The sequence below is a fragment of the Onychomys torridus genome, chromosome 2 (assembly GCF_903995425.1).
Source record: "Onychomys torridus chromosome 2, mOncTor1.1, whole genome shotgun sequence".
Classification (NCBI taxonomy): Eukaryota; Metazoa; Chordata; class Mammalia; order Rodentia; family Cricetidae; genus Onychomys; species Onychomys torridus.
The window spans coordinates 79962155-79975940 of NC_050444.1; the positions used below are offsets into that span (position 1 = coordinate 79962155).

Consider the following 13786-nt stretch of genomic DNA (forward strand, 5'->3'; position numbering starts at 1 on the left):
ATCTTCTATATAAGAAAGTCTGTTACTGTTTGGGGAAAATGCTAACTAGACCATTAAGACATGACCTCATGACACCCACTAAGTGCACCTGATGGATGTGGCAAATCTGAGTCACTGGTTCAAAAGTATCTTTTTTAAGAATATAAATAAGCAACAACATTACAGAAGCAGATGAAAACACTCTACTAATAGGTAACAGAGGTCATTCTCTTTGTGAAAGAAACAGAATAAAACCAATTACAAATCAAGTCTCCAGTACTTTGATGGTTAAATGCTACTTTGTGCAATAAACAGAAAACAAATTTAGCAGAACAATGAAACCAATGACTTAAGCAACTACTTAACTACTTTTAGGGAGGGACAAGGGTGGCTACAAACATGACTGTTCCCTAGGAAATGCTTCACGGGGGGCACTTTATTTTGAAAATGGTACTTAGATAACTACTGAAAGAAACACAGTCCTACTAACTGGTATACTTGGTATTTACATTCCGGGGACACACTGGGAAAGGATCTAAGTCCTATCATAAACTGAAATGCTGATGGTGGAAGTAAGTCTCTAAGAACCCACTTATTTATATGTCTGAATTCAGGTAAGATGTGTTTCAGTTTTTGAACATACACACACCCACCCTACAATTCTTCATCTAGTCATATATATCCAAAGGCATGTGTGAAGGTTTGAATGAGCATGTCCCCCATAGGCTCAAATATTTGGCTACCTGGTTCCCAGAAATTGGAATCAAGGAGTGGACTACTGCAGTGACAAACCTGGCCATACTTTTTTTGAGAAATGTGAAAGACTTTGGGACTCTGAATCAGAAAAGAGGAGCTCAATGGGCCATTCTAGGAGAAGCCTGGAAGGCAGTAGTGCTGGGGACTATGGAAGCCGGGCTCACGGTGTTTCTGAGGGGAGCAATAATATCAGCAACTGGGCTAGAGACCATTTCTGCAATATTTTTGGCTAAGACTATGACTACTTCTGTTCTTGTCCTAAGAATTTGCCTGCAGCTCAATTTAAAAGTAATAGACTAAGCCAGTGGTGGTGGTGGGTGGTGGTGGCAGCACACCCCCACCCCTTTAATCCCAGCACTCAGTTGACAGAGGCAAGTGGATCTTTGTGGGTTTGAGGCCAGCCTGGTCAACAGAGCTAGTTCTAAGACAGCCAAGGCTATGCAAAGAAACCCTGTCTCAACCTGCCCCCCACCAAAAGTGACAGACTAATTTCTTCAATGGAGAAAATTCCAAGACAGCCTAGCATTGATTGCCATGTGGTTATTAGTGATCACACTTATGCAGATCTACAATGGATAAGAGCAAGTGAAGCAAAAGAAGTTCAAAATGTACAGTTTGAAGAGAAAAGGAGCCTCAGGAGAGGAGCCAAGGCTTATGGTGAGAGATAAGATAATGGTGCCTAGCTCTACCATAAAGCAAGCGGCTGAACACAGCAGTGTCATCATGTGGTGAAAGACACATGAGTAAAGAGATTGTGGAATCTTCTTACAGAGTTTAGGAGTGGCCATGGAGTGGAGCGTGGTGTTTGAATAAGAATAGCTCCTATAGGCTCATGTTTGCGTATTTGGCCCCAAATTGGTGGAACTATTTGGGAAGGATTAGGAGATACGGCTTTATTGAAGGATGTGTCCCCAGTTCTACTCACTAGAAAATTATGTAAGTTGGTGACCTTCCAATTTGTAAATTTTAAATATCGCTAGTCCTGATTTAGTGGAATATCTTTGATAAGACAGTTTATATGCACTAATGAATTACCTACAAAGATTACACTGGACATAAGTGATTATCTAACATAATGCATATCATATATCTGTGTATATACTAAAGCTTATAGATCTTCCCTTCAGAATTTATATATACATCTATACACATATACATACATACATACATACACACACATATATCTACCTACCTATCTGTATTTTTTTTTTTTTTTTTTTTGAGGGGGTTAGTTGAGACAAGGTTTCCCTGTCTTCAAACTTACTCTCGGGTTGGGAATTTAGCTCAGTGGTAGAGCACTTGCCTAGCAAGTGCAAGGCCCTGGGTTCAGTCCTCAGCTCAAAAAAAAAAAACAAAAAAAAAAACCTTACTCTCTAGATCAGTCTGGCCTTGAACTCAGAGATCCTCTGCCTTCTAAGTGCTGGGATTAAAGGTGTATACATACCATCACTGCCCAGCCAAATATTTTTATTTATAGGTGTGTGTGTGCGCGCGCGCTGATGATAATGTACTAATAATAAGCCTCTGAAACTATAAGCAAGCCCCAAATTAAATGTTTTCTTTTAGTAAGAGTTGTCTTGGTCATGGTGTCCCTTCACAGCAATGACTAAAGACAGGAAAATAATTCAAATTTGATGATTTTTGACAAGGGGTTTTGCTATCAACTGGACAATCCTCCTGTTTCAGCCTCTTAAGTGCTAAGGTTATAAATGTATGCTACTATATCTGGTTAAAATTTGAATTTCTTACCTGCTATTTTCTCTCTAGTGTTTGGTATTATTCTCATAATTACTGGTATTAGGAACTGAATGTAAAATCTCATGCATGAAAGTTATTCATGCCACATGTCTCTACCACTCAGCTACATCCAAAGCCCTGCCACTCTGATAATCTTTTAAAATCTAAAATTCAAGTTAGGCCAGATGTAATGACATAACACCTTAGCACTCGAGAGGCAGAGGCAGGCACACCTCTGTGAGTTTGATACCAGTCTGGTCTACAGTGAGTTACAGGACAAGGGTATATAAGTCGACCCTGTCTCAAAATAAACAAAGGAAGAAAATTTTGAAAAGGGAGGCCGTCAAAAAATACCTGACACAATTTCTTCTATGAAACAGGATGGTAAATCTACAGATTGGGGGTGGGGACAGAAGGTTACTCTAGGTAGTGCTGGCTGTTCTGGAACTCACTCTGTAGACCAGGCTGGCCTTGAACTCAAAGGATCTGCCTGCCTCTGCCTCCCAAGTGCTGGGATTAAAGCTGTGTGCTATCACACCCAACTTAAAAAACAGATAATAACTAAACTTCGAGAAACCACCTTTGATTCTGCTTTCAGAAGAGCTTGTTCCTTACCTGATGAAGAACTTCCAGAGTGACAGGGTAAAATAGATTTTCAATAATTATCCGGAGCACAGGGCTCTGCCCATGTAGCACTGTGCCTTCATTGGAAGGAGCTCCAGGAAGGGACAGGTTTCCTGACTGGACAGCACTGACAGCCTGCAGTGCAGCTTGGGCTCTCTAGAAAACAAGCCAAAATTAAGAAAAATGAAAAATTACCACTTTTGATCACAGAAGCAGTGAATCAATCCTGAAGCTGAGATGACATAAAACAATTCATTCCCATATACTTTATCTGGACGCACATATCCGAAGTTGTAGAGAGCCAAGTTTTCAGTGTGCTTAGTTTTTCTTTTTTAAAAGATGGGGCTCAGGAGATGGCTCAGCCAAGAAAATGCTTGTTGTGTAAGCATGAGGACCTGGGTTTGATCCTCCAAACACACATGAAAAAAGCCAGGAGCAATGGTGCATGCTTTAGTTCCAGCATTACTGCTTAACAATTCAGTTCTAAAGTCTTTGGATGACTTAAGATAAGTGCAAATGTGACTGGTGTGTTAGTGGGGAAAGTAGATCATTATTCTAAACAGGTTCAGAGCTGTAGCAGGAAAAGCAGAAGGTAAGTGTGAAATAATTTTGGTTTTGTAGTATTTTTGTTATATTTTCCAGAATGCAAAAATCACTGAAATGATAAAGGTGATGTGTCAAAAGGATACAGAATACAACTTGAAAGGGCTCCCACTGGCCCAATCCAAGAAATTTGAACATCAAAAGTCATCCATAAAACAAACAGGAACCCCTAAGTCTATAATGCTAACTAACAACTAATAGCTAGTAAAGAACAGCATTTATGGTATCTCCAAATGCCTGTGCATGAGATACTATTACTTCTTTCACCCTTTAAGTTGGGCCCTTCATATCTGCAGGTACAACATCTAAACACAAATGAAAAAATTTCCATCTACACACACACCCTTTGGGGTTTTTATTGAGACCAGGTCTTGCTATTATGTAGCTAAGGCTGGCCTGGAATTTGTCGCCCTCCTTTCTATATATCACCACATCTGGCAGTATTACTATTTACATAGCATTCACACTGCATTAGGTATTGTAAGTCATCTAGAGGGGATGTAAAGTATACACAACAATGTGTGCTTGTGGTATATACAGCTATTACACCATTTTTATAGAACTGGTTTTAGCATCCTTGGATTTTAGAATGGGGGGGGGTCCAAGAAACAACTAACCAACTTCACCCTTCTCAATGAATAATGGTGGAGAAGTGTCCTAACTCCATAGTCCAGAAGCCGGGCAAACACAACTGTGTCACTTCTAGATGTATTTGTCAAAGATACATATCCTGAATTGAATCACAAGGAAACAGAAGACCAACAAAAGCTGAGGGACATTTTGAGAAATAAACTGCCTTTCATTTCTTTTCTTTCTTTCCTTTTTTTTTTTGTTGTTGTTGTTTTGTTTTCTTTTGTTTTTTGGAGACAGGGTTTCTCTGCGCCTTTCCTGGAACTCACTCGTAGCCCAGGCTGGCCTTGAACTCAGAGATCCGCCTACCTCTCTGCCTTTCATTTTCAAAGATGTTAAAGACATGAGATTAAATGAAAAGCAGAGTTTGTCTAAAATGACTAAAAAGACATAACCAAACAGAACACATACATTAACTTGATTATACCATTTTGCTACAGGCAGTACTATTAGAACAATTAGCAAAACACAAATGGGATCTACAGGTGGCAGAGGAGCAATGCATCAATATTAACTTCTTATGGGGGGCAGGTCCAGAAGTAGGTACTGAACTCAAGGTCTCATGTACACCAGGCAAACATCCTATCCAAGAATTTTTGGGGTATTTTGGTATTTTTTCTTTTTTTTTTAAAATTAATTTTCTACTCACCCTACATTCCACCTCCTCCCTCCTCCCACCCAAGCCACTCCCCATCCCCACATCCTCCAAATCTAGGTCTCCCATGAGGAGTCAGCAGAGCCCAGCAGCGGCACCCCCCCCCACTCCCCCTCTAGCCCATCAAGGTTGCACAAGGTACCACACTGCATAAAGTCACATCTGAGCAGGCTTTAAAATATACTGTGTGGGCCCAATAGATCCTAAACTCATGATCCTCCTAAGTAAATGTGATTACAGGCCTGTGCCACCAACCCAAACCAGTGTTGACTACCTTATTCTAGTTGGTTAAAGAAATGCCCCATTTGTAGGAAGCATACACAACCAGTCAATAATGAAGGAGCGGGTTGGTCATATACTCTCAAAAGGCTTGAGAATTGAAACTTTATATGCTCTACCTGCATATAATCCTTAATTCCCTCAAAACTTAAAATAATTATTTTTAAACATGAAGCGAAAGGAGAGTAGGTACAACCTGTGTAACACTAATTGTGTGTATATATGTTTAGAGCTGACCTTTTGCTACTGGAAACGAAATTGGTGTCCTCTTCCCCAAGGAAGATTATCTCTTTAGCCCTCAGCACTCCTCAGCTGCCTGTGGTTCTTTGTGCGTGGTTGAGCCTTGTGCACCCCACCCCCAATGGAGACAGGCTTTATTATGCAGAAATAGCTGGCCTCAAACTCAGCCTACTGCTAAAATTACAGCAAGTTCCTCCATGCTAGCAATATTTACTTAAGAATGGCGATAATATGGAAAATATGTGTGCATCGAAATGAAAAATTCTACAAATTCAATATAGCTTTCATTTTCATACATTATATTCAATTCCAAAATGTCAGTCATAGAATTGTTATTTTAAATAATTGGTGGTAGTTTTTACTTTTTTTTTTTTTTAATAATTTTTCTAATTTGAAATGCTTGAGTTTTTAGTGTTTTGCTATAATGAATTTTGTTAAAATTAAGCACCTTTATCAAACTTGGGAGCCTTTTACTACTGTATGCTTAACTCAACAAATCCCCCCCTTTTTTTCACACCTGTATTTGTTCTTTTTCTTTTATTATTTTCTTTGTTTTGAGGCTATGTAGCTGGCTGCCCTGGAACTAACTACATGGAGCAAGCTGTTCTTGAATTCAGAGATCTGCCTGTCTTTGCTTCCCAAGTGCTGTAATTAAAGGCATGTACCACTGTCCCTGGCTATGAATATGTTCTTTGTCTATTTTAAGCACTTAATTTGTTCCTTATAAATAAGGAGAAAGTCTTTTTTTTTAATATACAGAATACTTCACAAATCTGTATAAGTGCAGAAGCCATACTAATCTATCAGTTCCAATGTCTGCATATGCTGAGGTGAACATAATCCTTTCAAAAATGCTAGTGTGCAAATATTTTAATAGTGATTTTATAACAACTTTTTTACGTATCAGATAATACAAAAATGACCCAATGTTTAGTTCCCAGAGCAACATCACCTTTAAGAACAATATGTGAATTAACTGAATATTTTGTTTATATCATTACTTCTCAAAACTTATTCTTATAGACAATAGTGTGGGGTCCTAGAACCCCAGTCTTGCTTTAAACATGACAATCTACCTCTGTGAAATTCTTAGTAAGATTCTACTAGAAAATGAAGGTGGTGCCGCTTTTATAGGTTTGAAAAATAACTCAGATTTCCATTTGAACCTTTAATTGGTGTGTGTGGGGTTGAGGGTACCAATAAAAAAAAGTTAAAGATTAGAATTAACAAGCAAATATTGTATGAACTGTATTCTACACATATCACAAGTTAAAGAGGAATATGGAAGATATTAATTAATCAGTGCTATCCTACAGCTAACAGATTCCTGTAATAAAGCCTAGATTTTAACCCTGCTCAATACAACAGCTATTAGCCACAGTAACTAGGGAGCTGAATTTTGTTGTTTTTGTTAAAGACAGAATTTCTCTGTGTAGGTTTGGAGCCTGTCCTGGATCTCGCTCTGTAGACCAGGCTGGCCTTCAACTCACAGAGATCCACCTGGCTCTGCCTCCTGAGTGCTGGGATTAAAGGCGTGTGCTACCACTGCCCAGCTGGGGAGCTGAATTTTACAATTAGCGAAATATAGGTCATTACTTCTACATTGGGTATTACAGCTGTGGAGTATCTGGGCAAAGACATCACAGTGAGCATTCCCCTCATGTTAAAAATGATTAAATACCTAAAGCATGTGCAACTAAACACAAATCTCATCTCAATTCTTTACTTACGTTGTCTATTAATTTTAATTCTAGTGAGCGCTTGCTGATGCTAGTTTTGCTATCGTTCATTCTTCACTTTTTCGCTTTGGCAGAAAAACATGAGATTCAATGGTGCATAATGTCCTAGTCACTGGAACATTCAATAGAGTCTGCACTGGTGCTCTCTAAAGAACTAAAAATGAAGATATGCTTTTAAAGTGGGGTGTGCCTGTGCACACCTGTAATCCCAGCACTGAGAGGATTGAGACTGGAAGATCAAAAGTTCAAAGGAGGGGAGCAGAAGCAAAGAAAAGAATAAAGACAGGAAGGGGAGAAAGGAAGGAAAGAAAAGAACTTTTGAATTTTAAAAATGGGGGGGCAGTGAAAAATATGATAGACATATTTTATCATTGTAAGATTTTGAGCTTTTCTTTTGAATTGAGACAGGGTTTCATGGTATACCCAAGGGCAATTTTGAGCTAAAATCTTCCTGCCTCAGCCTTTCCAGTGCTGGGATTATAAATATGTACTACTACCACACACCGAGTTCTAAGTAGCAATGTTTAACTAAGCAAAAACAAAAAGTGAGAGAAGATAAAAATGCTTCTGATGTTTCAAATTATGATGTAATAAAATTACTATAGGAGACAATTTTTAGAAATTTGGGGCAACAATTCTAGAATGACTATACCATTAATAAGAGACACAGAAGCAGTATAATCAAACAAGCACAAGGACTTTATTAAGTTGGGGAGATATATTTCTCATAAAGCTTAAACGTGCCCACAGGAGCACAGTGGCACATACTTGTAATCCCAGCACTCAGCAGCTGGTAAGAGAACAGAAATAGGACAGCCTGGGCTACAAAGAGAGTTCAACCTCATGTGGGCATCACAGTGTGTCCTCATCTTCACAAATAAAACACAAAGTATCTGTCTGTGTGGTATAAAGAATACATTTCCAAAGTCAAGAACAAGAAACGAGCATAGAGTATTCTAGTCTGTACTCTTAATTTTAATAATTATTTAGAGAACATTTTAAAGGTAAAATCCTTACAAAGTGGGGCTGGAGAGATGGCTCTGAGGTTAAGGGCACTGGCTGCTCTTCCAAAGGTCCTGAGTTCAATTCCCAACAACCACATGGTGGCTCACAACCATCTGTAATGAGATCTGGTGCCTTCTTCTGGCCTGCAGGGATATATGCAGGCAGAAGACTGTATACATAATAAATAAATCTTTTTTAAAAAATCCTTACAAAGTCATTTCTGAAGATTCATAAACTACTTAATAAGATCAAGAAAACTCCAAAGAAAGAAGTTTTCAGGGTTGGGGATTTAGCTCAGAGGTAGAGCGCTTGCCTAAGGCCCTGGGTTCAATCCTCAGCTCAAAAAAAAAAAAAAAAGAAAAAAAGTTTTCAAATTTTGTACTTCACAACACAATTACATTTTTTTTACATCACCACACAATTACATTTAATAATTATGATTCTCTTGTAAATCAAGGAGGTAAAACTATTTCATATCAATCAATGGCTCTCAACCTTCCTAATGCTACGACCCTTGTTGTGACCCCCAACACAAAAAGTTATTTTCGTTTCTACTTCATAACTGTAATTTTGCTACTGTTATGAATTGTAATGTAAATATGTTTTCCGATGGTCTTAGACAACATCTTTGAAAAGGTTAATTCGACCCATCAGGGAATCACAACCTACATGTGGAGAAACATTGACTTCATATGGACTTGAACAAGTATCCACAGCTGGGAGAGGCACATGCATGCTTTGGGGTATATCTTGAGAACCAAAAAGGGAAGAAATGTGAATTTCTCTACTTCCTAGGCTTTCAGAATAAAAACAAACAAAAATCTCACCATTTTTAAGTATATGTAAACAGGTACTTTCCATTTTGACTTAACGATGGTGTAGTTTGGGATGAACATTGTACAGAAGTGAAAGTAAAAAAGGGTTGGGAAGAAATCAAGGCTATCTAAGAATAAACTAGGCCATTTGGGTGCCTGTGGTTGCCCAGCAACTGGGATTTCTCACTGTTTCCCTTTGGCATAATCCAATCTTTAAGTTTTTATTAAATTATCTTTTCTTCTGGCAATTTATACTAACATCCTTAGGAATCAGACTATTGCTAAAACTGTATGACTTACATGAAGAAAATGTTTAAATTCTACTGAAAGAAAAACAAACAAAGCAGAACTTCTGGCAATAAAGGATCAGAGAAGAATATGTTAGTTATTTCCAAACTTACAAAACTCAAACCAATTCCAATTTATAAAAAAAAAAAAAAAAAAAAAAAAAACCAAGACTTAACAAAATAATTATAAAGAATATGACCAGTTAATTTCTGAAGAGACAGTACAGTATATTGTTCCTCAATAGATTAAGCTATAGTGCTCACTAAGGCAGGAATGGACTAGAAATGTTAGGTCCAAACTAGATTTGGAGTGCATGCCAAGTGAGCAGCATTCATGAACAACAAATGCTACATATATTTATTAACAAGTGTATATAAATGCATATTGTAAGCATGCAGGAAGGGCATGCATGAAAAATTAAGATAAGTTTCTCATCAGTAGATTAATAAATGGGTTATTAAATAAGTAATCAAAAAGAAACTTATCGTGCCATAAGAAAGAATAAAGCCCCATCTTTATTTTTCAAAAAACAAACAAAGAAACCAACAGGAGAACAAAGACTTGCCGATCAAGCCCGAAGCAATCAAAAGTACTGGAAGAGAGGTGGAGAGTTGGCTGAGCTACGGAGAGCACTTGTTGCTCTGGCAGAGGACATGGAGGGTGAACTTGTGGTACCACATCATGGCTTCTGATCTCCATGTGGTGTACATTCATAGATACACTCATCAACAAAATAAGTAAATACATTTTAACAATATTCTAAGAAATCTTGTTTCGTTTCAATCTTGGTACACTGTACTGAAGCATGGTATGGAAAGACAAGATAATCTTAAGGGAGGTTACTAAATGAATAAAAAAAAAATCTAAACATAAAGTCATAGTCTGAAAGTAGAATGGTAGTTGACAGAGGCCAAGAAAAGGAGAACTGGAAAGGTCTTATTTAAGATAGGGAATTTCAGTTCAAAACAGTGAAAAAGTTCCAAAGATGACTGAGTCAATGGTTGTCCTGAACAACCATTAAAAATCTGTTATGTGGGGCTAGAGAGATGGCTCAGAGGTTAAGAGCACCGATTGCTCTTCCAGAGGTCCTGAGTTCAATTCCCAGCAACCACATGGTGGCTCACAACCATCTGTAATGAGATCTGGTGCCCTCTTCTGTATACATAAGAAATAAAATAAATTTTTTTAAAAATCTGTTATGTGGCCAGGCGGTGGTGGCACACACCTTTAGTCTCAGCACTGGGGAGACAGAGGCAGGCAGAACTCTGTGAGTTCGAGGCCAGCCTGGTCTACAGAGCGAGATCCAGGCACCAAAGCTACACAGAGAAACCCTGTCTCGGGGGAAAAATAATTTGTTATTTTTTACAATTTAGAAAGTGAGAGGAGGATAGGAGAGATGGTTCATCAGTTAAAGCATCTGCTGCAATGCAAGCATGAGGACCTGGTTCTGAATGCAGGGAATGTGTGGACAACCTCACAGTATGGCCTTATGTATCCCTATGCTCCTAGAGGAGATGGAGGTGAGGACAGAATGCTTATGGACTCAAGGGCCAGCCAGCCCGGAGTTCAGTGTCAAACAACATAGTCTCAAACAAGGTGGAAGGCAAGGAATAACACCCAAAGTTGTCCTCTGGTCTCTAAACAGAAAGGCCACACATTTGTGCCACACTACAATGTACAAACACGAACATATCGCACATGCATGCACACACATATTTTTTTTTTAAGTTAAAGGAAATGACTAAGAAAAACTACTGCAAATTGTTATGAATTATTAAGAGTTTAACAATAAGATACAATTATTTAATATTAAGTAAAGCAAGCAATCAGGAACAGATTATTAAAACATGAATATGCTTGAACCCAAGGATTTCACTGTTAGAAACAGGATCTAATAAGATAAGGTTCCAAGTGTGCCAAAAAGTATACTGTTGCAGTACTATTAGTAAAACCATAAAGCAGGAAAAACATTTCAATGCTTATCAAGAACCTAGACAAATTATAGCTCTTCTATTATGGGAATACCAAGCAGTCACTGAAAATCCAAAAATGGCTCTATGTCCCTTGCTGTAGAACTATGTCCATAACATATTGTTACAGAGTAAAAATGAAAGTATTTCACATACCAGATTCCATCTGTATACAGTTACATACACAGATACCATAACAAAGAATATATAGGAAAACATTAGCATCAATTATAAGTTATCCTGGTCAAACAGATGCTTGCTTTTTTTTCCTCCATATTTTTCTAGACTTAATGTTTAACCATGAGCAGGCTTCTTATTTGTGATCTATAAATACACTTTTCATTGAAGAACTCTATTCCAATAGTCTGAGCTATAGCTCAATAAGGATTATGTGCAGGAAATGTTCCTGTATTAATGTAGAAAAGACTAATTTAATACATTTACAAATGCTGTTCCCATAATAATCTCTCAACTCAAATAAAAAGCTGGAGAATTCTTGTCCTAGATCAAGAATACATGCAAAATTCTCTTTATATTAAAACAATCTTGCATTCATACTAATGCTTATACCCACATACTGTAAACAATCCTTTTGTACGCTGTGAAAATTTGTCACTTAGATTGGTTCAATAAAGAAGCTAACTGGCCAATAACTGAACAGGAGGTTATGTAAAAGAGCCAAACTGAAGATGCTGGGGTAAAGAAGGGCAAAATTAAGAGTCGCCAGAGTCGTAGGGAAAAGCAAGAAGAGCGTGCTGTACTGAGAAAAGGTTCCAAACCATGCGGCAAAGTATAGATAAGAAATATGGGTTAATTTAAATGTAAGAGTTAGCTAGTAACAAGTCTGAGCTATTGGCTGAGCATTTATAATTACTATAAGCCTCAGTGTGTTTATTTGGGAGCAGCTGACTAGACAAAAACTCCCACATATACCCACAGATGACCTTTCATCACACAGCCTTCATTTTGCAGCAGACAGGAGATCATTACAGAAAACCATAACTGGTCAAAATGCAGAGAACAAATGATCGTCAGGTGCCCAGCTAGCCCCCATGGATACATTTACAACACAACCCCTGAGTCCAAGGCTCAGGGAACATCATGGGGGGAAAGGGAAGAGACAGTTAAGAGCCAGAGGACAGGAAGTCTGCTGTGAGATGTTATCTCCTAGAAATGACTGGGAAGCCACATCCAGAATACCTATATCAACATGTGGCTGCCTAAGCCAAGACCTGAACAAGGACAACACCACCAATAGACATGCTAAACTGGAAGAGGGAAATCTCACAGGTCCTACTCTTAGACAAAGCACCAAAGCAGCTTATTTATTAACCAATGGGAACAACACATATTCAGTGTGCAGAAGGACATTCCACGGCAGTGAAAATAGTTTTGAGGGGAAAAATGTTACTTCTTGCTTTTTTTGAGAGTCTTCCTGTATAGTCCAGCTTCCTATTGGCTTGGATTACAAGAATATGACCCAATAAGTGTAATTTCTAATGTCGTTAACTTCCAACTTTTCCAAACAAAACTGTTATTACTATTAAGCCTTTAAGAACAAATTATATACTCAATTATAAGAAAGTGCACTTAAATGAATATATGGTAGTTCTCTAAAATATAGAAAACTAATTTTATGTTATGATACCACGTTTGTATAACTTCTTACAGATGCCTATAATACTTACAGCCTGATTAGGCAGATTGTCAGTCTTAAGTTCTCGGTGATTGGAATACTGGATATAAACAGGCTGACTTCGTAGATGAGGAGTAACAGGAGTGTAATAATTTACCATAGTAACAGCAGCTTCTTCAGAAGCCATTTCTAAAAAGGCCTGCAATAAACACAAAAGATGGTTAAGAATGATTGTATACTGCTCTAAACTCCTGCTTTCTTACCATACATGACATTGTCCCCAAGAGGATGGAATAAATTTGGAAAACTGGGTCCAATTAAAGTTTTTGAAACCCACACACCTTTAATCCCAGCACTCAAGCCAGAGATCTCCATGAGTTAGTTCAAAGCCAGCTGGCCTACAAAGTGAGCTAGAGCTGTTATACAGAGAAACCCCATGTGCCTGTGGGGGTGGGGGTGGGGCACTGACACGCAATTTGGGAAATAAATTGCCAGTTGGTAATTATTTTGGTTTTTTTCTCACTTCTGTTTATTCAAATGCCTAAAAATAGTTACAAAGGTAAAAATAAATGCTTGCATCACCATTACAAATAAATACTTTCAGGAGTTATGATTTAATGGATTTTGTTGTTGTTGTTAAAATCTTGGGGCTAAATTGCTAGAGTACACAAAAGAGATAATATAATAGAATTTCATTCAATGGGGCCAAATAAAGGAGTTAAAAACAAAACTCCAAGTGTGAGTGTGGTGGTGAACACCTTAATCCCAGTACTGGGAGCAGAGGTGGGAGAATCTCTGAGTTCTGGGACAGCCTGGTACAGAGCATAGTG

The 13786-nt window shown here is 38.1% G+C and overlaps 1 protein-coding gene across 5 annotated transcripts in view; it reads right to left on the minus strand.

Moving 5' to 3' along the window:
• Positions 1-13786, minus strand: part of Ptbp3 (polypyrimidine tract binding protein 3) — an 84011-nt gene that overhangs the window by 21864 nt on the left and 48361 nt on the right. For all 5 annotated transcript variants that reach the window (XM_036178744.1, XM_036178741.1, XM_036178740.1 and 2 more), the window contains 2 exons: positions 13009-13155; positions 3088-3252 (listed from right to left, as the gene is read on the minus strand). In XM_036178744.1, coding sequence (XP_036034637.1) covers positions 3088-3252; positions 13009-13155 — 312 coding nt within the window. The remainder of the gene's footprint in view (positions 1-3087; positions 3253-13008; positions 13156-13786) is intronic.